General features: G+C 40.5%; 1 protein-coding gene across 3 annotated transcripts in view; it reads right to left on the reverse strand.

Annotated features, from left to right (window-relative positions):
- Tmcc1 (transmembrane and coiled-coil domain family 1) overlaps positions 1-27,272 on the reverse strand; it is a 139,432-nt gene that overhangs the window by 19,834 nt on the left and 92,326 nt on the right. For all 3 annotated transcript variants that reach the window (XM_041632952.1, XM_041632960.1, XM_041632968.1), the window contains exon 2: positions 9,339-10,273. In XM_041632952.1, the coding sequence (XP_041488886.1) occupies positions 9,339-10,273 (935 nt within the window). The remainder of the gene's footprint in view (positions 1-9,338; positions 10,274-27,272) is intronic.

Genomic DNA, 27,272 nt, shown 5'->3' on the forward strand with positions numbered 1-27,272 from the left:
TGTGCCTGTCCATGTGTGGTGTTGATGGTAAATGATTTAGTTCAGGACCGTGAAAAGCACATGTTCTATCATTGAACTAAACCCTGAACACTGGTTTCCTACTCTAAAGCACCCTACCAAGGTGCTTCCATGCTTCTTTCTTCCTCACTCTCTTCTTCTTTCCCTCTGACTCATTAAATAATGGTTACAACCCCTTTTTGATAAGTATACCTTGTTTGCATAGGCAGAGAAACTGAGGCTCAGGTGAGTTATATGACCCATTTAAGGCCATACAATTAAGATGTATAAGATCTGGCAAGCTTGTCCAGGTTCGATGAATTAATAGGTAACTAATTTATTTTCTCTCCCCCCTGCCCCACCCATACCCCTCTATACCTCTTTAATGGCTAAGCTAGGAAGAACACATCTGTGAATCTCTTTGTATATCAGGTCTTACCCTTTCAGGTCTTACCCTTTCACAAAAATATCTCAGAACACCCCACCCCATACACAAAAGGCTAACAATCCGTATTGTCTTGGTTTCTATTTCAGAGTTACTGCTTAAGTATAGCTGACATATTCTCTAGAAATATTGATCAATTTCAGCTGATTAACAGTTGAAAGGGGCTTAAAACAACGAGATCTAATCATATCCAATGACAGACAGTAAAACCATGTTTAAACAACTACTTACATAGCTAGTAAACAGCCTAGCCTGACTGGATTAGCCAAGTTACTCAATGTTCCAATGCATGTGATACTGTTCTTTCTCTAATTTTGCTATTGGGACTCAGAGTGATTTAAGATATCCTTGGGCTTAATACAAATATTCTCAGAAGCTGATTCCAAAGCAAACTCCTCAAAATAGAAGCTTTTCTTTTATCATTTTTTTCAGCACTTCAGAGTTTATTAATCAAATGTGTGATACACAGGGACTCTAACTGAAATGCCAAATTGTAGGTGGTTCTTGTGCCATTTCTTTTTTTTCCAGTTGTATACCATTTTATTGTTTTTTATTGATTTTTTTTTGAGCTCTACATTTTTCTCAGTTCCCCTCCCTGTCTCTCCCCTCCCCACTCAATCCTCCCCAAGGTCCCCATGTTCACAATTTACTCAGGAGATCTTGTCCTTTTCTATTTCCCATGTAGTTTAGATCTATCTAAGTTTTTCCTTAGTGTCCTCATTGTTGTCTTAGTTCTCTGAGATTGTGGTTTGTGGGCTGGTTTTCTTTGCTTTATGTTTAAAAACCACCTATGAGTGAGTACATGTGATAATTGTCTTTCTGGGTCTGGGTTACCTTACTCAAAATAATGTTTTCTAGCTCCATCCATTTGCCTGCAAAATTCAAGATGTCGTTATTTTTTTCTGCTATGTAGTACTCCATTGTGTAAATGTACCACATTTTCCTTATCCATTCTTCGGTCGAGGGGCATTTAGGTTGTTTCCAGGTTCTGGCTATGACAAACAATGCTGCTATGAACATAGCTGAGCACATGTCCTTGTGGCACAATTGAGCATCCTTTAGGTATATACCCTAAAGTGGATTACTGGGTCTTGAGGAAGGTTGTTTCCTAATTTTCTGAGAAATCACCACACTGACATCCAAAGGAGTTGTACCAGCTTGCTACCCACCAGCAATGCAGAAGTGTTTCCTTTTTCCCACAACATCTCCAGCATAAGTTGTCATCAGTGTTTTTGATCTTGGCCATTCTTACAGGTGTAAGATGGAATCTCAGAGTTGTTTTGGTTTGCATTTCTCTGATGACTAAGGATGTTGAACATTTCTTTAAGTATCTTTCAGTCATTTTAGATTCCTCTGTTGAGAGTTCTCTGTTTAGGTCTGTACTCCATTTTTTTTTATTGGATTGTTTGTTCTTTTGATGATCAATTTCTTGAGTTCTTTGTATATTTTTGAGATCAGCCCTCTCTGTCTGATGTGGGGTCAGTGAAGATCTTTTCCCATTCGTTTTGTCTTGTTGACCGTGCCCTTTGCTTTACAGTTTCAGGAGGTCCCATTTATTAACTGTTTCTCTCAGTGTCTGTGCTACTGGGGTTATATTTAGGAAGTGGTCTCCTGTGCCAATGCATTCAAGTGTACTTCCCACTTTCTCTTCTATGAGGTTCAGTGTGGCTGGCTTTATGTTGAAGTTTTTGATCCATTTGGACTTGAGTTTTGTGCATGGTGATAGATATGGGTCTATTTTCATTCTTCTACATGTTGATATCCAGTTATGCCAGTGCCACTTGCTAAATATGCTTTTTTTTCCCCATTTGATACTTTTTGCTTCTTTGTCAAAAATCAGGTGTTCAAAGATGTGTGGATTCATATCCGGGTCTTCTATTTGGTTCCATTGGTCCTCCTGTCTGTTCTTATACTAATAACAGGCTGTTTTCAGTACTGTAGCTCTGTAGTAGAGTTTAAAGTCAGGGATGGTGATGCCTCCAGAAGTTCTTTTATTGTACAGGATTGTTTGGGCTATCCTGGATTTTTTGCTTTTCATATGAAGTTGAGTCCTGTTCTTTCGAGGTCTGGAAAGAATTTTGCTGGGATTTTGATGGGCATTGTATTGAATATGTAGGTTACTTTTGGTAAGATTGGCATTTTTACTATGTTAATTCTGCCTACCCAAGAGCATGGGAGATCTTTCCACTTTCTGGTGTCTTCTTCAATTTCTTCCTTCAAAGATTTAAAGTTCTTGTCATACAAAATACTCCGAGATATTTTATGCTATCTGTAGCTATTGTGAAGCATGTTGTTTCTCTGATTTCTTCCCCAGCCCTTTTATCATCTGTGTACAGGAGGGCTACTGATTTTTTTGAGTTAATCTTGTATCCTGCTACATTACTGAGAAGTGTTTATGAGTTGTAAAAGTTCCTTGGTAGAGTTTTTGGGATCACTTATGTAAACTCTCATATCATCAACAAACAGTGAGAGTTTGACTTCTTTTCTAATTTGTATCCCCTTGATCTCCTTTTGGTCTTACTGCTCTAGCTAAGACCTCAAGAACTATATTGAATAGATATGGAGAAAGTTGACAATCTTGGCTTGTTCCTGATTTCAGTGGAATTGCTGGGAGTTTTTCTCCATTTAGTTTGATGTTGGCTGTTGGCTTGCTGTATATTGCCTTTATTATGTTTAGGTATATTCCTTGGATCCCTGCTCTCTCTCCAAGACCTTTATCATGAAGGAATGTTGTATTCTGTCGAAAGCTTTTTTGGCATCTGAGATGATCATGTGGTTTTTATTTTTCAGTGTTTATATGGTGGATTACATTGACATATTTTTGTGTGTTGAACCATCCCTGCATCTCTGGGATGAAGCTGACTTGATCATGGTGGATGATGGTTCTGATGTGTTCTTGGATTCGATTTGCCAGTATTTTATTTAGTATTTTTGCATCAATGTTCATGAGTGAGATTGGTCTACAATTCTCCTTCTTAGTAATGTCTTTTTGTGGTTTAGGTATCAGGGTAATTGTTGCCTCATAAAAAGAGTTTGGCAATGTTCCTTCTGTTTCTATTGTATAGGAATAGTTTGAGGAGTATTGGTATTAGTTCCTCTTTGAAAGTTTTGTAGAATTCTGAGCTGAAACCAGCTGGTCCTGGGCTTTTTTTGGTTGGGAGATTTTTGATGACTGTTTCTAAAATAGAAGCTTTTCAAATTATATTGCTGCCTATCAATACTAGGAAGGCTCCTGTCCACTTTACACAGTACTGCTAGCACTAGCCGCAAACACAGAATTCCTAACAAAAAAGCAACCAGGAACTCCTAGGAGAGCTTTACAGTCTTCATACTGTCAATGCATTCTGCCTCAGTTGAACCTATTCTCCACTAGTCTGTTAACTAGCATACCACTCTGGGAACAAGCCTCGTTCTCTCAGCTGCTATTGGTAAATAAATACATATGAAGTGATTTTGCTAGGTGACATGGTATAGTTACATATCTTTCCTGACCTCAGTGTATGCATCTATAATCAGGATCAACTATACACTGAAGTTCTCTTCTCCTTTGAGTATCTTTGAACCCAGGAGCCACTAGCAAACCTAAGCTAATATTTTAAAGAGGAGACAAAGAGGGCTGGACAAGGAAACCTGAAGTCAATATGTTGGACTAGAAGTCCAAACATCAGGGAGGAGTTGCTCTAGACACCACTCACACAGCCATAATTGATGCAAAAGCAAGAGGATTTTTATTCTGTCATGACAGGACCCTTCAGGTTCGGGATATGAAGGACAACCAATAGCTGTTACAGTTCATCTTTTAAAGCAAAAAGCCACAGACACAAGGGGGGACCTGTAGGTTGTTTTCCAACTTATTGGATTGGCTTATTCAAAGGGTTACTAGCAGTGATTGGTCTATTCCAGGGCAGGAGAATAGCTGCGTGATCGGGTGAGATAAGGGAGAGCATCTGTGGTCCATCCTGACTTTGTTCTGGTGACTAAATCAATATATCAGGAACTGAGTCAACATCTGTGGGTTGTATTTGCCTCAATTCCCAGAATGGAGTTATGTTTGAAGATTATTCACAAGGACACAGGAGGATGAGCAGTCCAGCATGTGTGTGTGTGGGTTACTGTCCCATTTCCAAGAGAGAGAGAGTGAGTGTAAGGTTTTAGAAAAATGTCTTAGGGTTGAGGAGGCTTACAAATGCATTTAGAGTCTTTCAAATAGGTATCCTACCACTTAAGACCTTATTAAACCTCATTCCTTTACCTCCCATACAGGAACCTCGCTTATAACTGAAAGCCCTATGCAGGGGCTGGAGAGATGATCAGCAGTTAAGAGCACTGGCTGCTCTCCCAAAGGACACAGGTTCAATTCCCAGAACTCATATGTCAGCTCACAACTGTCTCTCACTCCAATTCCAGGGTATCTGACACCCTCTCTCACACATATAGACAGATATGCAGGCAAAACGCCAATGCACATAAAAAATAAATTAAAAATAATATGATTTAAGTACCAAAAAAAAAAAAGCCCACTGCAAAGCTCAGTGACTCACATCTTATTCCTTTCGATGAGAGAAGAGGAGCTTTAGATGCAGGCTCTGCTACCATGGCTGCCTAGGCTGTCTGGCATAAGTGTGTTGGTGGGGACAGAGGAATTAGGACACCTGATTATTGCAGAATATTAAGCAGGTCCTCTCCAGAAGTTCACGGGCAGAACACAGAAGAAGCACATTAAGAAAGCAGCACTGCTGAGACGTCTCTGGAAGGGGGAAAATGATGCTGGGCTACGAGGAGATTTCAATTTCTACCTACACTGTTGTATTAGCATTTGAAAAATTTCAAAGAATTTTATATAATATATTCAAAATAGTAACTCAAACTTTAGTAAATAGATGCATGCTCCAACCTTGGGAAAGCCTGCTAGCACCTCTAGTGCAGTCATGAGTACTTCTCAAAATTACAGTGGTCTTTCAATTACATCAGTCACAAAGATATCAGGGCTGAGCTTGGAACACAACCTGCGTTATTATAAAAGGACACTGGATTCGAAGTGAGGTAAAGTTCTGGCTTAGTTGTTCACCTTCAGCAAATTAAAAAAACAACACTGGTTGGATGTAATAGATCATAACTTTAACCCTAGAACATGGGAGGCAGAGGCAGGTGATATCTGAGTTCAAGGCCAACCTAGTCTACAGAGCTAGTTCTAGAACGTCTAGGGCTGCACAGAGAAACCCTGCCTCGAAAAACCAACCAGTCAACCAGTCAACCAACCAACCATCCCGTCACTGGCCCTCAGTTTTCCTCAACTGTACAATGGGATAACACAGAGCACTTGCAGGTTGCTGTGAGAGTTAGTGAAGTGTATCACAGCAGTTTAGCAAATTCTCAAAGTGTTAGTGTTATCATCTGTAAATCATCATCATCATCATTGCCATCATACAATGGTTGCTCCCTTGTTCAGGCACTGGTAAGATAAATCACAGAAACAGAAAAGACAAGACACTGGAAAAGCCATGTCCAAGTTAACTAATTCTTGGTTATATAGTTCACCTATCACTTACTTTTTTCCCTATAAAATCAAAGCCTGCAACAAAGTAGAAATATAAATATGGGCTGGGGTGTAGCTTAAATGGCAGAATATTTGTTTAGCATGTGTAAGACCAAAGAGGAGGGGAAAAGAAAAACAGAACTAGTAGACAGGCTGCTGCAGGAAGCTCATTAACAGTGTAGCATGGATGAGGTAGGGAAAGGAGAAAAACAACCTATACATACAGATATAAAGGAGACAAGCTAAACAGTCAAACAAATAGCTAGGAACATTTCCTGCAGACATGTAACCAGAGCACTCTTGGTTGGATAGTTAAGTTATTTTTTCAAAGTGTACTAGAGGAATTCTCCAAAAATACTTAAAATGTGAGAAGTTTTGGTATCCAAAATAGTTTTTCATTCAAGAGAAGAGTGTCACTCTGTGAAACTGTTCAAAGACCAACAATGTTAGACAAATGCATTTGCTGCATGAGGACAAACAATGGAGCCCCCCAACCCCCTGTTTTTAAAACTATTCTTTCTAGGGAATTACCAGTATTAAAAAAATGTGGCTTTTCAAAAAGTCTTCAAGATTCTGTTGTAAGGAAATATCATAGCGAGGCTGAGAGAGCAGTGACAAGTGCACATCCAGCAGGGTTTAGGGTTCTTCACTCTCTACTCCAGAGACCCACAGTGAAATGAAGGAACAGAGCTGCTCACATCCCACAGCAGTGGTAAGGAGACGAAGTGCCAGTCTAGGACTTATTCTAATAGACACAGGAGGGCAGACTTTCTACATGTGTTTTCCCTCCTCTCCTTTTCTCACATTGGTCTATATCTAACTTGAAGAAAACAATTTCTATATGAATTTTAAACCCTAGAGGAATTTAATAACAGGAATGTTAATTTTATCTCTTAAATAATGGAGAGAGGTCCTCTGGAGGGTGGGGCTGGGGCTGGGGCTTAGCAGCAGTGGTCACCTGACATCACTGCAGCACTGTGGGGCCAGCACTGGCCTGCATGCATTTCATTGCAGTGTTGTAACAGTCTTGTGCAGGGTTCTGCTACTCTTAGATGTCAATAAATCTACGTGTTTTTCACAGCTAGTGACAGAAATGGAATTAGAATTTGGGATTTAGTTTTAATATGGTAAAAAAGGACCAAGTATCTTATTTAATCAGTTCACTTGAACACTATCTTCCCAGTATAATAGATACAGAAAGCATTGATGACAGAAACATGTTTAACTTTTTTTCTTTCCTAAATTCATTCTTCTTTCACCTGTCTTTTTTTCCAAAAAATTATTACATTTAGTGTGTGTGTGTGTGTGTGTGTGTGTGCGCGCGCGCGTGCATGTATGTCAGCGTGTGCATATGGAGGTGTGAGGACAACTTGTGGAAGTTGGTGCTCTCTTCCCATCAGATAGGTCCTGGGGATTAAACTCAGGTCTTGGCAGCTAGTGCTTCTGTGTGCTGAGCCATTTTATCAGTACTCTCACCCACTTTTTGGTAGTCAGGTAAACACTCTGCCACTATACTTTCTACCCGCTTTAAAAAATTTTTTTTTGATTATTTTTCAAGACAAGGTCTCATGTGACCCAGGCTGTCTTCACACTTCCTATGGATAACTGCTGTGGAATATCCCTTTTGTACAGTAAAGAGCTGACTGGCCAATAGCTAGGCAGGAAAAGGGTAGATGAGAGAGCCAGACTAAGGGACACTGGGGAAAAAGGGCAGAGTCAACAGTGAGATGCAGAGGAATTAGGAGATGAACATGCAGTGCTGAAAAAAGGTACTGCTAGGGGGTAGAGCATGGATAAGAAATATGGGTAAATTTAAGTTGAAAGAGCTAGTTAGTTACAAACCTAAGCTATTGGCTGAACATTTATAATTAATAAATCTTTATGTGGTTATCTGGGAGCTGGGGGTCAGGACAGAAAAGTTGGCCTACACATGACTTTGATTAAAAAAAAAAGACTTATTTGTAAAAATCTGTAAAGGTTTTATTTATGTGTTAAGTGTGTGCCTGCTATATGCTTGTCTGTGTAAGTCGAGACAACAGAGTGCATCATAAACACAGGAGCTGGAGATATGGGCAGTTGTTAGTCACATGATGTATTGGAAATTGAACTTTGGTTCCCTGAAGACAGCAAATGCTTTTGACTGATGAGCTTTTGATCTTCTTGTTGGAATTACAGATGTATACTATCACCAATTTATCTAGCACATGTTAGAAAGCACTTTACCAACTGAGCCATATCCCTTGGTTCTCAAAGTGTCAATGAGAACTGAAGAAAATTAACAAAGGTGGTAGACTGGATGGCTGCTTAGCATTTTCACCATTTGGAGCAAGCTTGTTGCTGCTGTCTTTAAAACTAAGTGATAAACACAAGCAATTTATTTCGGACACTGAGTTACCTCATAAAAGTAAAGTTTTAAAGCATCACTTTTAGTTTTTAAGAGGTGAAAGGGAATTCATTTGTTCAAACCCCAATGTCTAGTAAAGTACTAGAGATTCTTTTAGTTAGGGAAAGGAACAAGGCCAGTGCTCAGGTGTTGCAAGGTTTTGTGTGCAGAGATAGCACTCTCCTAAGATTGTTTCTTGATCTGCACGAGGTTGCCAATCTCTGGCCCGTAAGTTTGGATCTGAGTGATTACTGTGGGGAGGATATTCTTTCTCTACCTGGAAGACAGGATACAGATTTGTAGACTGGACAAGAGTGGTCCAACAGAAACCTATGTGCAATGTGAAAAACCAAACTCAGCATAGAGTGTGGGTGGTCATGGATAAGGCTCTGGGTTCCATCCCTATAGCAAGAATGAATGACCCACTCTAAACTTTGGTACAGATTCTGAATGAAGAGCACTGAGCTCTTTGAGCACTTTTTAACTACAGTAGAATGACTTAATACTATGTCTACTATCATCCAAATGTCCCAGTTCTTTCTATATTGCTGACATAAGTACGTTTAAAGCCAAAACCCCACAAGGTTCACTACATTTTGGCTAGGCTAAATCCTCCCTACCATTAGCTATTTACAAAGTTCTCAGGATTAACATGTTCTGAATTCAGTGCAATGCAGTGAAGGCATCAATGACTATGTATCATGGCTTCAGATCATTAAAGAAATACCTCGGAAAGCCTGAGCTTCATGTTAAAGTCATAAACTGGAATAGAGACTGAGGAGTGAAGAAATGCCCCATCTGTGTGTGATCTTAGGAGTCATTTAACGGCTGTGTTGACTGACACAGAACTCCTGCGGCTGTTACTGACAGATCTGAACACTTGGGACATTCTAGAGACAGACATCTTTTAAATTCACTTCTCCACATTCAAAGAGAAGGGAACAAATAATTTAGGCTTTAAATTTAACAGAACTTACCTATACCGCTCTTCCTGTAAGGTCTGCATTATTAAGGAGTAGTCCCTCTGATAATGTTCCTTGAGGGTCTCGAAGGATTCCTCCAGTCTGGCCTGGGTTTCCCGGATCTCCTGGATCTCATGCAGTAGTGTATCAAACCCTGAGCTCTGCATGTCTAGGGTGTTTGTCTTGGAGCTTGATGCTCCTACACCAATGCCCCCAGTGGTACTATTGGCTCCTACTGAGCCTGAAGTGGCACTAGAACAATCTTCCTCACTACCATATTTTGGACTTGACTGAAAGTTCGAAATCACCCCTAAAGCCTTTCCCCCATCATCCACTTGTCCTTCCTCTAATGAGTCCTTCAGATTAGGGATGTTGTCTGCACTGCCAAATTTGTTCCGAATCAGTGAGGCAATCTCTCTGGGCTTGGAGACCACAGCCCCTGCTGCTGAATGGGTAGCCTGGGAGAAGCTGGAAAATCCACCTTTGACGCTGTCCACCACACCTTCACTGAAGCCAGTCACCTTTGCACCCACATCCTTCAGACCTTGGTGCATGTCCCTGAAGACATCCTTGGGCTGCCGGGGGATCCCATTCTGTTCCACTTCACGGAGCTTGCGGTGGTAATGCTCAAGCTTCTTCTGCAGCTGGAGGATGGTCTGTGCAGATTTCTGGTTCTTCTTCTCAAATACCTGTTTGATGCGAGCAGCCTGCTGCTTGTCTGCACTGTTGGCAAGCTTCAGGTATTCAGCAACATTGTCGTCTCGGGCTGTCTGCGCAATCTTGATCTGTTCTGTTAGCTTTAGGATCTTCTGTTGCAGGTGTGCAATGGCAGCTTTTGTGCGCTGAGGGTCTGGTATTCCATCCACAGACTCTGTGTGGATGCTGCCATCGGTGCTGGAGGCCACGGCACTGGAAGTCTGGGCGAGGCTGCTTACTTCCAAACGCTCGACCTAACATTTTAAAAGCAAGAGGTGAATATTAGAAGCAGTCCAGAATCAATAAGCCAAAACGTGCTGAAAATTTGTTAATGCTCAACTCTCAGCACAGATGGCTGACCTATACAACCCCTGTCCTGTAAAAGCCCTGCTGCCCTCTTGGCTAGTCTTTATATAGTATTTCTTTAAATAACAAAGCCCCCTTTATGGGTTGAAAGCACGAATTAGTTCGCATTCTTATATATACATCTGTTCAGAAGCAAATCCATATAAGATAGCATGTCAGCTTTTCAATGAAATCCTATGAAAATCATCTGAGCCACACTCACAGATTGGTCCCCTGAAAATGCTAGCAAGAATAGAAAGGTTGATACTGAGATAAAAGCATCCAATTGTTACCACAATGTTTGTTAGTTTTAAATCACACCCAGGATAATGAGATCATTCCCTATTCTTGGGACATTTTGCTGCAGTGGGAAACAGAGGCTAGATTGGGGAGGTGCTGCTGAATGCTTCTGAATTAAGTTAACTGTGGTGTACCCAGGAAGATGGTATGAATAGACAGGGGCAGTGAGAGGTTAAGTGATTAAACAAATCAGAGACTAAGGTTAGATCTTTTTAAGCCCCAATTTTGTGTTTTATACAATAAAAGGTTTGCCTTGGGTAAGGAACTACAATTAGAAAGCTCACACACTGTCGTTTCATATGGGAGAGTGTCACTAAAAGGAATGGAAGAAAGGACAATTGCTTAGACTTGAAAGCTTGAACTCCTTCCTACACGTCAAAGCAGTTAGTTAGCTGAGGCTGGAGGAGGACAGTGTTCTTACACCCTAGGGGTATACTTCAGTGGTGAAGTACTTGTCTAGCACATAGGAGGCCCTGGGTGTGATGCCTAAGACTGAGAAAACAAAACAGAACACCACCACCACCACCACCACCACCACCACCACCACCACCACCACCACATTTTCCTATTTCAATGATACTGTTGGGGTTAGGAATGCAGATCAATGGAAGAGCCCTGCTTCCCACCCCCGCACAGCAAGATACAAACCTTGAAGGAGACTAGTACAGTGCCTTTTGCATTACTTCCTCCAAATGCTGATTCACCTTTGAGAAGCAGTCACTAGAGACTGCAGAAGGGACAGGCAGTCAAAGTCCCAGATGGACAAGGCCTCAAGAGCCTCAGTAACAGCTCTAAAAATCCTTGTTCTTAAGTGCTCCAAGATATTTAGTATCTTATAACTAAGGTGCATAATACCATTCTGCTTATCTATGTCCAATAATTAAGATCAAATTATACTGCAGAATATATAAAACAGTGCTATGAAGAATCTTCAAGCAAGCTGCTCTATGTTCAAGTTCATGAATCTGTGGGATCAAAACTAATCATGCTGGGAGTTAGGGACATGGCTTAGTGGGTAATGGCACATACTGGAGTCAAAGTTGACAACCTGAGTTCTAGTCCTGGGAAAGAGTGGTGGAAAGAGTTCTGATCTCCACATAGGCTGTGGCATGTTTGTATATACTCCCAACCCCCACAAACAAATGAATCTAACAACAATAACAACAAAAACAACAAAAGAAATTGATCAAACTGGTGAAAATATTGTTAGAGAAGGCTGAAAAGATGGTTCAACAGTTAGGGGCATTTGTTGTAGACCTGGGTTCAGTTCCTAGCATTTACATAGTGGCTTAAAACCATTTGTCATTACAAGGGCATTGGACATGCATATGGCACAAATACACATAGGTAAAACATACATAAAAAATAAAAATAAATCTAAAAAAGTTTAAAAATACTATTAAAGACTAGAATCAAAGTTCAACCACTTAAAAAGAAACCACAATAATTTTCAATATATAAATGTTTATAAATGATTGCACTTTGGTTAGAATTGTTTCTCTATAAAATAATTAAATAAAACATATTCTCTTTACTCTGATTCCTGTCCTAGCTGAGGCCAGTGTGTCTTCCCATAAAGAGTTCCCAGAGAGACATCACCATGCCTGTAAGAGGACAGCTGACACTGGAAACTGGAACTTATTGGAATACCCAGTAATACCTCCCAATTGCGAAAGGTACCCATTTTAAAAGGGGAGAAACTCAGAAATGGAGCAGGAACCAAGGTCTAAAGGGGAAAGTCTGTGCTCTAACTATGGGAACCTGACCTGAGGGCATGACTATCAATCAGAAAATAGTTCCTTTGCTGCACATGAGGTTGGATATAACACACAGAACTGGGTCTGTAACTCATTCCAAACAACTCAGTTCCAAATGTGAAAAAGTTTACAAAGGTGATACTAAAATATTCCCTCCCAAGGGTGGGGGGTAGGAGAGGGCAGAAGATCTAATCCCTTACTGATGTGGGATTCCCCTCTGTATGCTGTGAATTTTATCACCATTGGTTCATAAAGAAGCTGCTTTGGCCTACGGAAGGGCAATAGCCAGGCAGGAAATCTGAACAGAGACACAGAGAAAGAGTAGGCTGCGGAGGTGGGGCTACTTGCTGCATACAGGGTCTAAGAGCCAACAAAAAACCAACAAAAGCAGGCCCTCCTCCAACACTGTTCTGTATTCTTGTCTCTTGCAAGAAAAGTAACGTTGAGAGGACCAACTTGTACAACAAGTATGAGAGGTTGAGTTTAGATTTTAGCACCCATGTAAAAAACTGGGCATGGCTGCATGAATTCCTTTAACCCCAGCACTGGTGGGGGCATAGACAGGAGGATTGCTGGTGTTTGCTGGATGACCCCAGGTTCTGTGAAAGATCCTGTCTCAAGGGAAGGAAGCAGAGAGTGTCACTTCCTCTGGTCTCTACATGAGCCCACACCTACACACACATGTATATATATATATCACTCACACACATATACATACTCCAAAAATAAAAAAATAATCTCTAAGCGTTCAATACTAACCAGCAGGTGTAATTCTTACTTGATAATTGTTTTGTTATATGTAATTTTGCTATGTTAAAGTTAAACTTTCATTTTTTTTTATTTAAATAGAAAGGGAGAGGTGATGTTGGAGTGTGCTGTGATTACCATTAATGAATAAAGAAACTGCCTTGGCCTGTTGATAGGGCAGAACTTAGGTAGGCAGGGAAGAGGGGACTGAATGCTGGGAGAAGGAAGGTGGAGAAAGAGACACTATGGATCCGCTGCCAGAGATAGACGTGCTGGAACTCTGCTGGTAGGCTACGACCTTGTGGTGATATAAGGATTAATAGAAATGGGTTAATTAAGATGAAGAGTTAGCTGATATATATATAGTTATAGCTAATGGGCCAAGCGGGGATTTAATTAATACAATTTCTGTGTGATTATTTCGGGCTTAGCTAACAGGGCAGCTGGAAACCAACAAAAGCAGGCCCTCCTCCAACACTGTTCTGTATTCTTGTCTCTTGCAAGAAAAGTAACGTTGAGAGGACCAACTTAATATATAATATATAATCTCAGGACCCAGGAGGACTGTTGCAAGTTCAAGGTTGGCCATGTAGTCAGTTCTGGACTAGCTAGGGCTACATGGTAAGACCCTACCTCAACACATATGTGCCTGCCCCCAAATTAATATTTTTGTTTTGGCTTTAATTTTTTTCCTGTCTTTAAAGATTAAAACAATATTTTAGTTTTTACTTATAAGTAAAAAATACATATGTGTATGTATGTGTCAATGAAGGTGCCTGTGGAGTCCAGAAGAGAGTATCAGATTTTCTGGAGCTAGAGTTACAAGTAATTATTGAGTTGCCTGATGTAGATGCTGGGAACCACATTCAGGTCCTCTGTAAAAATGGCAAGTGCTCTAAGTTTTTATTTTTAAATTACATTTAATTACTTATTCTTATTTATATTCTGCCTATCCATCTATCCATGTCTTTCTCTGAGGATGTATATTTGTATGTACCATGGACATGTGTGGAGATCAGAAAACAGCTTGTGGGAGTTGGTTATTTTCTTATTATCATGTGAGTACTGGGGATTGAACTCAGGCTACAAGGTTCATGGCAAGTGCCTTTACCTGCTAATCCATATTGCCAGTTCTTTTTAAGTTCTTTATAAGCTAGTCTCCTTTGCTTATTGAAATGTCTATTTTACAGAATGAAATGCTGCATGAGCCAAGAAAAGTCAACTGAGATGATTACCTTAAGTGCTGCAGCTCTGCCTACAACAGACTTAAGAAGGCAATGTTCTCCAACCATCTTACCTGGCCAGCAGATCTATCCCCCAACTCTGCTCTCAAATCACTATCTTCAGTACAAGTTCTGTCTGGCTTATAGAATATTAGCTCTTTGTAGAAATCCCATATTCTACACACTAAACAATACACATCACTTCTTCATGAAGTAAAAGAAGACAAAAGCAGATAGAAGTGGGCTATAAAGATAGCCTCTTGATATCCTTACCAGTCCAGAGGGACTTTGGTTAAAAGCAACACTCCTATAAAGCCAACATAGTCTTAGAATTTTAAAACTTTTCTTTGGTGGAGATACCATGGTATACATGTGGAGGTCTGACGGCAGCTTTTGGGAATCAGTTCTCTCCTGCCATGCAAATCCTGGGGGACTGAACCTAAGTTCAGCTGTCAGGTTAGTGCCAAGTGTCCACTGAGCCACCTCACCAGTTTTCAGCCAACATAGTCTTATTTGCTTGTACAGTCACTGATGGGATTGAATTTGCTCTGTAGACTGGCCTCTGTAAAGTTTTTCTTAAAAGAAGAATAAGTAGCAGGCAGCTATAGCTTCCTTAAGCCCTGAAAGTGGGCCATGAAGTAGACCTGGCAGTGCTGATGGTAGCTGAGTTTTGTGTTAGCGGGCACAATCGGTCCTGTGTGAGGAGTAGGAAGCATCAGCTGTAGGATCTCCAATGGATGCTCTATACTTGAGCTCCTAATCTGAACTGATGTCAACCTATAATCCTAGCACTAGGAAGACACTAGGAAGAGGAACACTGAAAGTTCAAAGGCAGTCTAGTCTATATAGAGAATTTTAGGTCAACCAGAGTTAGAGTAAGACCTCATCTGAAAAAAAAAAAGGCTTTCCATTGGATTCTTGCCATCACTTCAAGGTTTTGCTCCCACATGTCTGAATAGCAACCACTATACTAGAAAAGCTGCAACTTTCATTTCTCTTACATACTTGGTCTTGTCTATCCTGACCTCGTTTTTTTTTTTCGTTTTTTTTAAATTTTATTTTCATCCTTTTTTTTTTGGTGTGTGTATGTGTGTATGTATATATTTATGCAGGTGCCTGAACAGGCCAGAAAGAAGTGTTAGATGCCCTGGAACTAGATTTTTAAGTGTTTGTGAACTAACTGATATGGGTGCTGGGAACTGAACTGGGTCCTCTAGGAGAGCAGTGCATCAGTTGCTGAAACAGCTTTCCAGTCCCTGATTTCAGATTTCAGTTTTCTATGTATATATCTTTATCTTTGTATATTAGGGATTTTTATATTTCTATGATTTTTTCTATCTATCATCAGAAACTAGAATATACAGTTCATAGAGGTTAGGATTCTGTGTTTTATTTACTTATATTAACCCGGACTGGTCATATACTCATGGCATTCCTCCTGTGTTAGCCTTCCACATGCTACGACTACAAGCACCATCACTTTTGTTTCTCTAAAAAACAGTAACTGGCCGGGTGGTGGTGGTTCACACCTTTAATCCCAGCACTAGGGAGACAGAGGCAGGCGGAGATCTCCGTGAGTTTGAGACCAGCCTGGTCTACAAGAGCTTGTTCCAGGACAGCTAGGAGTGTCCCTGTCTCGAAAAACAAAACAAAAAACAGTAACTGTACACTGTCCTAAGTAGGTGCTCAAGCTCATTGCTGACTTCCTGATTCTGCCACTGTTGAGAGCTGTCTGGCTCTCAATAAGGATAGCCTCTGTTCTAATAGATCAAAATCTGCAGCCTGAAAGCATACACCTTCTTCCCTTCCTTCGTAATGTTATAAATCCCTTTCTCCTTTTCTTTCATCTCTCTCAAATAGCAAAGTACAAACCATTGTCTTCAAACAGGAACATAAAGCATATCACCTAATTTATTTGGTGCAGGAGATCTAACTCAGGACCTTGCACATACTAAGCAAGTACTTTACCACTGAAGTAGTTGTAGTCCTTTTCATAGATTTTTAGATTGGGTCTCATGAAGTCATACAGGCATTTCTGAGATTTAAAATGGAGGGTTCTGTTCTTCCTAATAAGTATAAACAATCACTAATATTGAGGTATCAGAAGATCCTGGGTAAGACATACTGTTATCAATTAAGATAACAAGGAAATCTAATTATTCAGACTTTTGAAAAAGCAAGCTATATGCAATATGAAATATGCATATATGTAATATGAAGCAATATGAAATGGGAAGGTTCTGCCAACAGGACTGCTTCTGTATTTCTCCAGTTAGTGTTGGGCAGCATATGGGACTGCATGTAGGGTTGTATGTAGAAGTGGAGGACCAGAACTCACTCAAAGAGTAAGGGACATCAATACTATTTCCCCACCCTGACATAGAGGGACCCTTTAGGAAACAGACATAAGCATTCTTCCAGCAGTGAAGTGTTGATACTTCTCATTCAGACTCAGTCTGTGCTAACCTTCCTTCCCTCTCTTTCCCTGCTGCTTTTGGGTCAGAATTTCTACTCTTTGCCCAGGCTGGTCTTGAAATTTTGGTGATCCTCTTACCTTTGCACCCCAGTGTTGAGATTAAAGTTACCACATCTCACATCTGGCTTTTATTTTATTTTATTTTGTGTGTGTGGGTGAGGGGAGCTTAGTTTTCTTTTTTTGAAGTGGGGTGGAGTGGGCAGGGTCTTTGTAGCACAGGTTGGCCTAGAACTCACTGTGTAGGTATTTCCTTCAACTGAAACCCTACTTCAGAAATAAAGCTTATGTAAAAACCACTCAATAAAGGCAGAGAATTTCTGTTCTCCAAGAACACATTCTCTAACCAATGAAACTTAACTATCAATTGAAAGGGAAGTTTTTGACAGAAGGAATAAGGAAAGACCTTTCAGGCTAACAGCTTAGAGTAAGAATGGCACTGAAGGGAACCTTAGGATGACAGACTAACCTGAGGCTGTAACAGCGTGGCACAGGGAAAGACTATGTTAGGAGAAAAGCTTCAACCCACAGTCTGAACGAGAGTCCTACATTGCATCCCTAGATCATCACTGAAGGTTTCACAATAGCAATAGTCTAATCTCTGGAACCAAGACTCAGAGTATATCACAAACCTATCAGAACCCTCTTCAAAGTCTTCTTCCTGGTCTCCTGGCCTCAGGGACAGTAATTACTGTCCACAAGTTAAACAAGCCAAAAAGTAAAGTGTACCACAGACTAGCAGCCCCTCTGACATCATCTGCTTCTCACCACCCCCAAGTCCCATCAACTTCATTCCAAATTTCTATCTGAGTGCATAATGCTCTGCACTCATCCCCGCTGCCACCATCTCAGGACAAATTCTCAATGCCTTTCTTCTGGACAAAAGATTTGCCTGTATTCATTTAGGTTCTCTGTGAAGTTGAAGGTAAAATAAAAGGGAAAAGAAAAGCCCAACTCCAAGGGGATGCTTATGTTTGCTTACCAGCCCTCCAGTTTTTAAAATAAAGAGCAAAGGTTTTGGGCTGGAGTACACCTAAGTGGTGTAGTATTTGCCTAAAACTGCATGAAGTTCCTGTACCCAAACCAATGACCCTCAAGCATTTCCCAGACCCTCCAAACACCAAGAATCTGAATGTGGCCTCTGCAGTCTCATGTTTTTAGGCCCTGCATCTAGACCTCCTCATTTCTAAGCCTCACCTCATATTCTCTCACTTTTCACCTTCATCACACCCTGAGTTCACCCTGTTTGTTCCCCCCCGGTTTATGTGTTACTGACTGCCAGTCCTTTCTGTAAGCTCCAGTGGGTTATTTGCCAAGGAATAAAATCTTTCTGACTTCATGAAGCTCATGGTTAAGTGGCAAGTGACAGAAACACAGAAACCGGTAACCCAACTATGTCGACTATGGAATCCACCATGAAGAAAAGAACAGGGTACTTCGAGGAAAGGGGTAACAGAAGGAGGAAACCTTACTTCACATGGAAAGCTCAGAGGCTCCTATAATGGGACATTCAAACTGAGCTCTTAAAGATAGAAAAGGAAGTCCTTACTTTAACGAAGAAGTGAGAGAAATCACTATTTCTGAAGGTGTCAAGTGCCAAGAGAACAGATGGGAATTTCATCATGGAGAGATACACATAGAATTTAAGAATGCAGCAATTCAAAAAGAGAAAAGGGATTTATCTTTTCACTGCAGTGAAACCTTATGACCATGTTAGCCAAAAAGGTTTAAGGGAAGAGCCCAAGGATGCAAGGTAAACAGGCAGTCTTCATTTCTCAACCTAGAGCAGTATATGGATGGCTGTATTCAAGGCTTACATAACCAGTGAGTCAGCAGAAAGGCAGGTGTCAATGGACAGTTTCTGTGCCTGCTCTAAGCTCCTAGGAAACTAGGCTGTGCCTGCTGTTGAGAGGAGGGGTCCAAGGACAAGATCTGAGTTTGGCCAACGAAACACAGATCTCCCTACAACACATGGCCAAGTTACAGTGAAGAAAAGGAAACCTTTATTCTTAGAAAATATAATAAGATCCAACTCAGACTGGACTAGAGCCAGATAATTCTGGCAGGACTTCATGAATCTAATGTAATCTCTTTCTTTCTCTTTTCTTCCTTTCTTTTTTTTTTTTTTTTTTTAAATTGAGACAGGGTCTCCTTATTTATTTATTCAGGGCTGTCTGGGAACTCTCTATGAAGATCCATTTCTTTAACTCAAAATAAACATCCATATTAAGATGCTTAAATTTGCTAAAATCAAAACCTACACCTTAAAGAGAAAATGTTCATTATCTTATTTTAGTGGTCAAAATAATGTCAGGATTGTTCAGTCTTTTTCCTGAGGTGCTGGGGCTAGATGAGGGCTACTTTCTACATTTGTCTTTTCTCTAGTAAAGGCTACTATGTAGTAACACTAACAGAAAAAGTCTGCATGACAGAATTGGGTCTGACAAAGAAAAAGGTACAAAAGCAAACACAAAAGGAAATTCAGTTATAATAGAGGGCCGAGAGATGCAGCTCAAACCAGCCCTGGATACTGAACAGCAACGACAAAGAGCCCGAGACAGACCTCCACCAACACACAGCATGAAAATAGCAGACTACTCATTCTGCCTTCCCCCACATCCACACTCATGTTTCCAGCCTACTACTGTTCCAGGGGCAATGACCCAGTAACAGGATGAAGGCTTTATTTTTCCTTCCCCACCGCAAGCTTTAGGAAAATCCTGGAAAAAAAATAAGGTAATTACAAATACCCAAAGACATTTTTTCTTTGAAAAGAAGAAAAAGACCTAATTGTGAGTGAGCACCCCACAATCTAGAAATGCTTAGTTCTAACTGCTCATGGGTAGCTGAGAAAAGCCTGATGATTATATCTGAAGGTCACAACCCGAATAAGCAGCAAAAATATCTTTTCTGGCTCTCTTGCTCATCCTTTTCCACCCAACATGATTCTGCAAAATGGATACTGCTAAGATGCAATTCTATGTAGCTGATACAGAAAAATTAAGAAAAAAACAACAAAGAAAACCCCTCATCATAACACATTTATCTTACCAAAAACCCCCGTCAGGCAGTCTGCTGATTTTGCTTGCCACAAAGCCCATCCTTCATTTGTGAACACCAGAGCAAGCTCAGATTGTGAAAACAAATCATAACCTCTCTTGGCCATAAGCGCTTTCCATTTGTTCCGGCTTCCAAATTGCAGAGGAGCTGTGGCAGATTCTGTCACTTTCCCACATTGTAAATGAGGGCAGCTACCACTGGGGACACATCCTCCACCAAAGGGTTGGGCACAGTGAAGCTTCTAGGCGATCCTTCCTTCGGCTTCTCACCTTCAATCTCAGAGAAACGGCTTGCACACAACAGGCAGGTGCAGCGGCACCACATCAACACTCCACATAGTCGATGCTCTGCAGTGCAGTGCCCACCTCGGTCTACACACTCAGTTCTGTCTTCTGCGTCAACTCAGTAGCCTTACATCTGGGCGCCAGGAAGACTGTGCTGAATAAATACAAAGCTTCAGTCTAACACACACACACTCTCTCTCTCTCTCTGGTTTGCTAGGGCTGCTAAATGCAAATGAACAGTTTGACTCTGAGAGCAAAGACAGTATCTGCCTCTCTGCTCCAGTTGTGAGCATCTTTTATAAAAGACAAAAGCTTCCAACTGGTTGGATTTAAAGCTACAGGACATTATTTCCACATTCACATTTGTCTCCTCATTCAGACAATGGTTGAGGACAGTTAACAAAGTAAAACCAATTCTCAACAAAATAACACTCTGAGGTAGCTTAGTCCAGTCAATACAATTGAAAGGTAACCTATACAGATTTCCATTAACCACCAGGAGACAATTCTACTTTCCCAATGTTTCTTCTTTGTTTTCTATCCTACGTTTGGAAAACGATGTGACAATAGAGTAGGAATAAAAACAGTGAGCAAGAATTTAGGCAAGTGAGTATGAGACCCTAAAATCTGACACTACAGACAGGAAAAACCACTTCTTGGAAAGCACTGCAACCCTAAGATCCAGTACTGGATGCAAAAACCATGTAGAGAGCTCAGGCCCGGGTCTGGTCTGTTCGGATGTTCTGCTGTTTTTGAGGAAGAATATCACCATGCAGGCAGGCTGTACTCAAGATCCTCCTGCTCTGCTTTATCTATAGTCTCACCACCTCACAGAAATCAAACAAATTATGGATTTCTATGCTCTATTGCTCTCCTCATTCCTTGCACAGGGTTTCTTACTGAACCTGAAGCTGGTTCTCACCCCTTTTAACTAGCTGGCCAGAAAGCCCCAGAAATTCTGTCTCTTTCCCAGAGCTCCCAGCATGTTGTTACAGACACTTGTGACCACTCCTGACTGTTTATGTGGGTGCTAGGACCCTAACTTAGGTCCTCAAGCTTTTGTAGAAAACACTCTTACCCATTTAGCCATCTCTTCCAGCCTTGCCACCGTAATTTCTATTCCTCCAATTTGTTTTATAAATGCAAATATTTTCTGTTACTCGAAAACAGTAGCTCTTGTGATTTCAATTTTTATTTTGAGAGTAAACATTTATTATTAAGTAATGTCATATATTTGCACACTAAAATTTGATGTAACATTTTAAATAGTTACTTTAAGTATTTAATATTTTCAACCTAGTATAAAATCTATTAGGGAATACTTTTCCTTATAATTATACAGCTGAATGCTGGGGATTATGTTCTCTCCTGTAGGCAGGTAATGTTACAATTCTGAAATTTGAAGCAAAATTGTTCCCTCTGATAGGTATTTCCAATGCTCCTTCCCTTCTGGGACACATGTGCAAGATAACATTTCCCACATCCCCTAGTAATCTTGTGATCAGTTATACCAATGGATTGTGAAGAAAGACAGTGAGTATGTCATCTGGTCAAAGCATTTCCAAGAAGCTCTGTAGGTTCTCATTTTACCACTGTGACCACTGAAGCACGCGAGACGAAGTGCCTTGGTTGAGCCCATGCTATATGGATAGTAGCCCTGGAGAGTTGCCTGGGCCTAAAGCAGGCCTTTTGTGTGAGAAATGTTCACTGTACATTTATTGTTTTTTTTTTTAAGTATATTTGAGAAACAGGCAGAAAGCATGCTTGTAATTAGAAGCAAGAAGGTCAAGAATTCAAAGTCATCTTAGGTAGCAATGAGATGCCATCTCAAAGAATTAAAAAAAGGGGCTGGACTTATAGCTTAGCAGGTAGACGTGCCTGGCGAGCACCAAGGCCTGGGATAATTTTCCAGGACTACAAAAGAAAACAAACAACAAACAGGAATGGAAAAGGTGTAGTATCCAGGTATGATGGGAACACGCTTATATTCTCATTGTTCCAGAGATAGAAGTAGGAGGGTTGGGATCTCAAGACCAGCATGAGCTACATAGCAAGTATGGGACCAGTCTATGCTGTATGAGATCCAGTGTCAACAAAGACAGACAGACAGACCAAACAAAGAAAAAGTCCTTTAAGGGCTATCCCAGATATTAATGGATTCAACTGATAGAATGGAGAGCTGAATAGATGAGCTGCATAGAAAGGATGGGCTTGTGGGTTACTAGAGTCTGACCATGTATCTTCTTGTCTCTCAAAGTAGTGTCATTTTGATTTTGCTGGCTTTTTGGTTCTCTCAATATTCTTTCCTAACAGGTTCTAGTTTTGTTTCTGGTTTATTAACGAGTCTTCTCTGATGACAGCACTGAAAAAGAATTTGGTTCTACTGTCTGACTATATGGTAGTCTCTGGAGAAGACTGACAGGTATCTATTTTTCTCTGTGAGCCAAGAGACCACAAAGCAGTTCATCCAGTCTGTTAGGATTTTCTTTTTGGCCACTTGCTTATGCTGAGAGTAGTTCAATTAAGAATTGAATTGGTACATACTGTGAAGAACAGCTCTTCCAGAGAAGGACTGGTGAGGTCTCAGGAGTTTGGGTTTACTCTAGGACATGGCTGAGAAGCTGTTAGAAGCTCAGTCACAGATCTCCTTGTTTCTGTTTGTTATTCAGAAAGGACATATTCTTTGACTATGTAGTATGAAATGCTGTAGACAGAAATGCTACTTTATTTATTTATTTTGGTTTTTTGAGACAGGGTTTCGCTGTAGTTTTTTTAGAGACTGTTCTGGAACTAGCTCTTGTAGACCAGGCTGGCCTCGAACTCACGGAGATCTGCCTGCCTCTGCCTCCCCAATGCTGGGATTGAAGGCATGCACCACCACAGCCCGGGGACAGAAATGCTAATTATCTTTAAGGATAAGTTAGATCATAATGTCTCTTACTCCCCTCCCCCATAGACAGGATCTCTTATATCCGAAGCTGGCCTCACACCCCTATGTAGTCTCTTAAAACAGTACTTTATTGGCTTTCTAAGCTAAATAAGCACGTAAATATCCCTAAAATTCCAATAAACTCATGAAGATTTAATACTTTAAATATGGTAGACAGAGAAAAAATCCATCTTATAGTTCAGAAACATTTAAAATTATGCACAGGCTGAGGGAAGAGTGTGACACACTCAGTGACAGAATGTGTACTTAGCATAGGTGACACCTAGAGTTCAAAACAAAAACCACCACACATACACTCATGCACTTGGGTAAGTGTATTCAGCACATCAAGCCTGAGTTGCTGCATGCATTTTTAAAAAAGATTTATTTATTTATTATATATATAGTATATGTATGCCTGCAGGCCAGAAGAGGGCACCAGATCTCATTACAGATGTTTGAACTCAAGAACCTTTGGAAGAGCAGGCAGTGCTCTTAGCCACTGAGCCATTTCTCCAGTCCTGCTGCATACATTCTTACTTCACTTGGGTTTATTCTTTGATGTACAGAAAAGATCATCTGAACTTTCTAAACTTAGATTTACTGATGAAAAAAAAAAAGAAAAAAGAAAAAAGGATATTACTCTTTCTATAGCACAGGGTTTGTCTTCAATAAAATGAGTATCAGGATGTCAGGAATGAGGCCATACCCTATAAGCCCAGAATTTTAAGGCTGAAAACATTGGGATTGCTGAGTTCAAGGCTGGCCGGGGTTAGATAGCAAGACCCTGTCTCAAAATACAAAACAAAATCTAGGCTTGGTAGTGCAGTCTTATAACCAATCATAACATCTGTGAGGATGAGGATTGTTATCAGTTTAAGCACAACCTGGTCTACATAGTGAGTTCCAAGCTAGACAGTGGCACTCAGTGAGATATCATCTCAGAAACTCCAAACAGACACAACATAAGAAACCTGAAGGACAACACTAACAAAATTTTTATGGCCATGCTAGCCAATATTTCTAAGACTTTATGGTATTTAAAACCATTTTATTTTTGCAGCAATGAGGACTGAACTTGGGTCATTAGGCCATCTTGCTGACCTGAAAATGGCTCTTAGCTATCCCCTTCACCGTTTTTTTTTTTAATAGTTTATAATTGATTCAGGTGCCTGGAATAACATTGGGAACAAAGTGACAGAACTGCAAAGTATTAAGTTCCTTGTTTATGAAGAGACAGGAAGAAGAAAAAAGACTGTTATTTGTTTCCCAAGTACAGTGGGAACTCCTCCAGAATTTGAAAGAAGGGAAATGTAGAAAAACAAATGTATTTGCTTTAGGAATATTCTGCTGAAAAAATGCTGTAGAAACTGTCACCATGTTTGGAAACTGACATTTTGGTAGGTGTGAGTCCTTGGCTTGCTGATCAATATCTTCATCTGTAATAAATAATTTTTCTCTGTGTAATTTCCTCAGAAAACCAAAAACACTTTCTGGATTTTTCTTCTTCTATTTGTCGAGGCAACAAAGGGACTCACATAGTCCAAGCTGGCCTTAAACTCACTACGTAGTAAAGGATACCCATAAACTTTTGCCTCTACCTTCCAAGTGCCAGAATTACAGATGTACAATATTCCCAATTATCTTTCTGGCTTTGCTATGGTCTGAATTATTAAGATACTGAATAACACTATAATACAGAAGGGTAACCACAAATCCACTATAACTATGCATTTCATAAAGAAATAGTAGCAAGGACTTTGAAGGTGCCAACAAAAGAGATGGCCAATGATTAAGGAGTTAGAAATAGTAATTACTTTAATTTGATTACTACAGATCATTCAGATAGATCTGATTATCATGGGTAGGGGTTTGTAGTACACTCAGGGGCATAAGCATGATGAGTGGGCTTTAGCACCACAAACAAACAAAAACCAAGACTGGAGAGATGGTTCAGAGGTTAAGAGCGCTGGCTGCTCTTACAGCGGTCCTGAGTTCAATTCCCAGCACTCACATGGTGGCTTCACAACCATATGAGATCTGGTGCCTCTGCATGTAGACATACATGTGGACAGAACACTGTATTTTTAATAAACAAATAAACCTTAAAAAACCAAAAAACCCAAACAAAAAACAACTTAAAAAGCAAAAACAAAGGAAAATATCAGTTCTTAGAGAAAAAGGTTATTTTTTGGGAAGGCACTAGGGATCTTAGCAGGATAGTCCTTTATTTGTTTACAGTAGTATGTTCTTTCATTATATTGATTAAACAACCAGGTACTCTCTTTTTTCTTGACTTTTTCAGAGAGGATTTCTCTGTGTAGCCCTGGCTGTCCTGGAACTTGCTCTGTAGATCAGGCTGGTCTCATAACTCAGAGATCTACCTGCCTCTTCCTCCAATGTGCTGAGATTAAAGGCATGGGCCAACACATATTGGCTTTAGGTTCTTAAACGGGCCCACATTGAGTTTGTTAACATTTTTTAAAAATATTTATTTATTATGTATACAATATTCTTTCTGTGTGTTTGCCTGCAGGCCAGAAGAGGGCACCAGACCTCATTACAGATGGGGTTGTGAGCCACCATGTGGTTGCCAGGAATTGAACTCAGGACCATTGTAAGAGCAGGCAATGCTCTTAACCACTGAGCCATCTCTCCAGCCCTAACTTTTTGTTTTTATGACCCATGATCTCATTATGTAGCCCAGGCTGGCCTCCAATTCAGGATCTTCCTGCCCCAGTCCTGCCAAAGGATTACAGTTCTATACCAGGGTGTGGTGGTACACACCTTTAATCCCAGTACTCAGGAAGCAAAGGCGCGAGGTCTCTGTGAGTTCAAGGCTAACCTGGTATAAACAGAGTTCCAGGTCAGCCAGGGCTACCAGTTGAGCCAAGGGGTACTGGGATGAGAGGTAAATGAAATAGTCATGAATGGTAGAGAACAAATTTGTAGGGAAGGCCTTAGTCAGCTGGGAATCCGTAGCCCTCAAGGAATCTTCTGTGTCAGCCCTCTCCAAACCCCCAAACTAGCTCAGTTCAAAGTAAGAAATTGTATTAACTTCCCACTGGAATTCAGGATGAGGGAAATTTTTGTTTGACTACAGCAGCTCTCAATTATGTAAAAGCTAACACCAGCCAGTGGGCAGGGGAAGCAAACTACAAAGCAAGGAGCTGGAAATGGTCATATGAGCATCTAAATAGGGCAAGCATTTTCTTTTACTGTTAGAGCCAATTAGTTCAGAAAGCAGGACACAGTTTTTTTTTCTTAGTGGCAGAGTTTTAAGATTTCCAAAAAGAACATTGGCACTGACCATTTCAGACTAGCTAAAACAATACTTCAAAAATGAGTACAAGGGCTGGGCATGGTGGTACCTGTGTTTAATTCCAGGACTCAGGAGGCAGAGGCAGGTGAGTCTCTGTGAGTCTGAAGTCAACTATATAGTGAGTTCCAGGACAGAAAGGGTTATGAAGAGACACTGTTTCAACAATAGCAGAGTATAGGGAGTGATGGGATGGCTCAGTGGGTGGAGACACTCAATGACTTGAATTTGATGTCCAGAATCTATACATGCACCTACAGATATATGTATGTGAACACATGTAAGCACACAAACAAATGTGAAAAGTGCAGTATTTAATAAGCACTTACTACTAAGGCTCTGCCTATCTCAAAAGAACTATTTATAATGTCATTCCCTACTGCCTGGTCCGTCTTCTGTTTCTATAACAAAATCCTAGAAACCATGTGAGTGGTAGGGATATAAGTTTATTTAGCTCACAGTTCTGGAAGCTGGATGTCAAGTGGATAGCACTGGTACCTGGGTTAGGGTTTTCCTGCTGCACTAACAAAGTACAGGCATTTTATGGTGAGACTGGGCAAGAATGTTGACGCTGCTCTCTCTTCATGAAGCTGCTTAGGCTACTGTGGAGGCCCCACTCAAATGTCATCTAATCCTAATTATTTCCAGTGGACCCTCCTCCAAATATCATTACCATTATATGTGGAAATCACATTTTATCATAAGAACTTTTAGGAGGTATATTCTAATCCACGGCAATCATTTTAAGGGCAAAGGGTGCTTCGGGGCACTGTTTCATAGCAGTGATCATCATAAATCCTGCATGGTGACACATGG

The sequence above is a fragment of the Microtus oregoni genome, unplaced genomic scaffold (assembly GCF_018167655.1).
Source record: "Microtus oregoni isolate MIOR12 unplaced genomic scaffold, Mior012 000002F_ref0000024, whole genome shotgun sequence".
NCBI classification, from domain to species: domain Eukaryota; kingdom Metazoa; phylum Chordata; class Mammalia; order Rodentia; family Cricetidae; genus Microtus; species Microtus oregoni.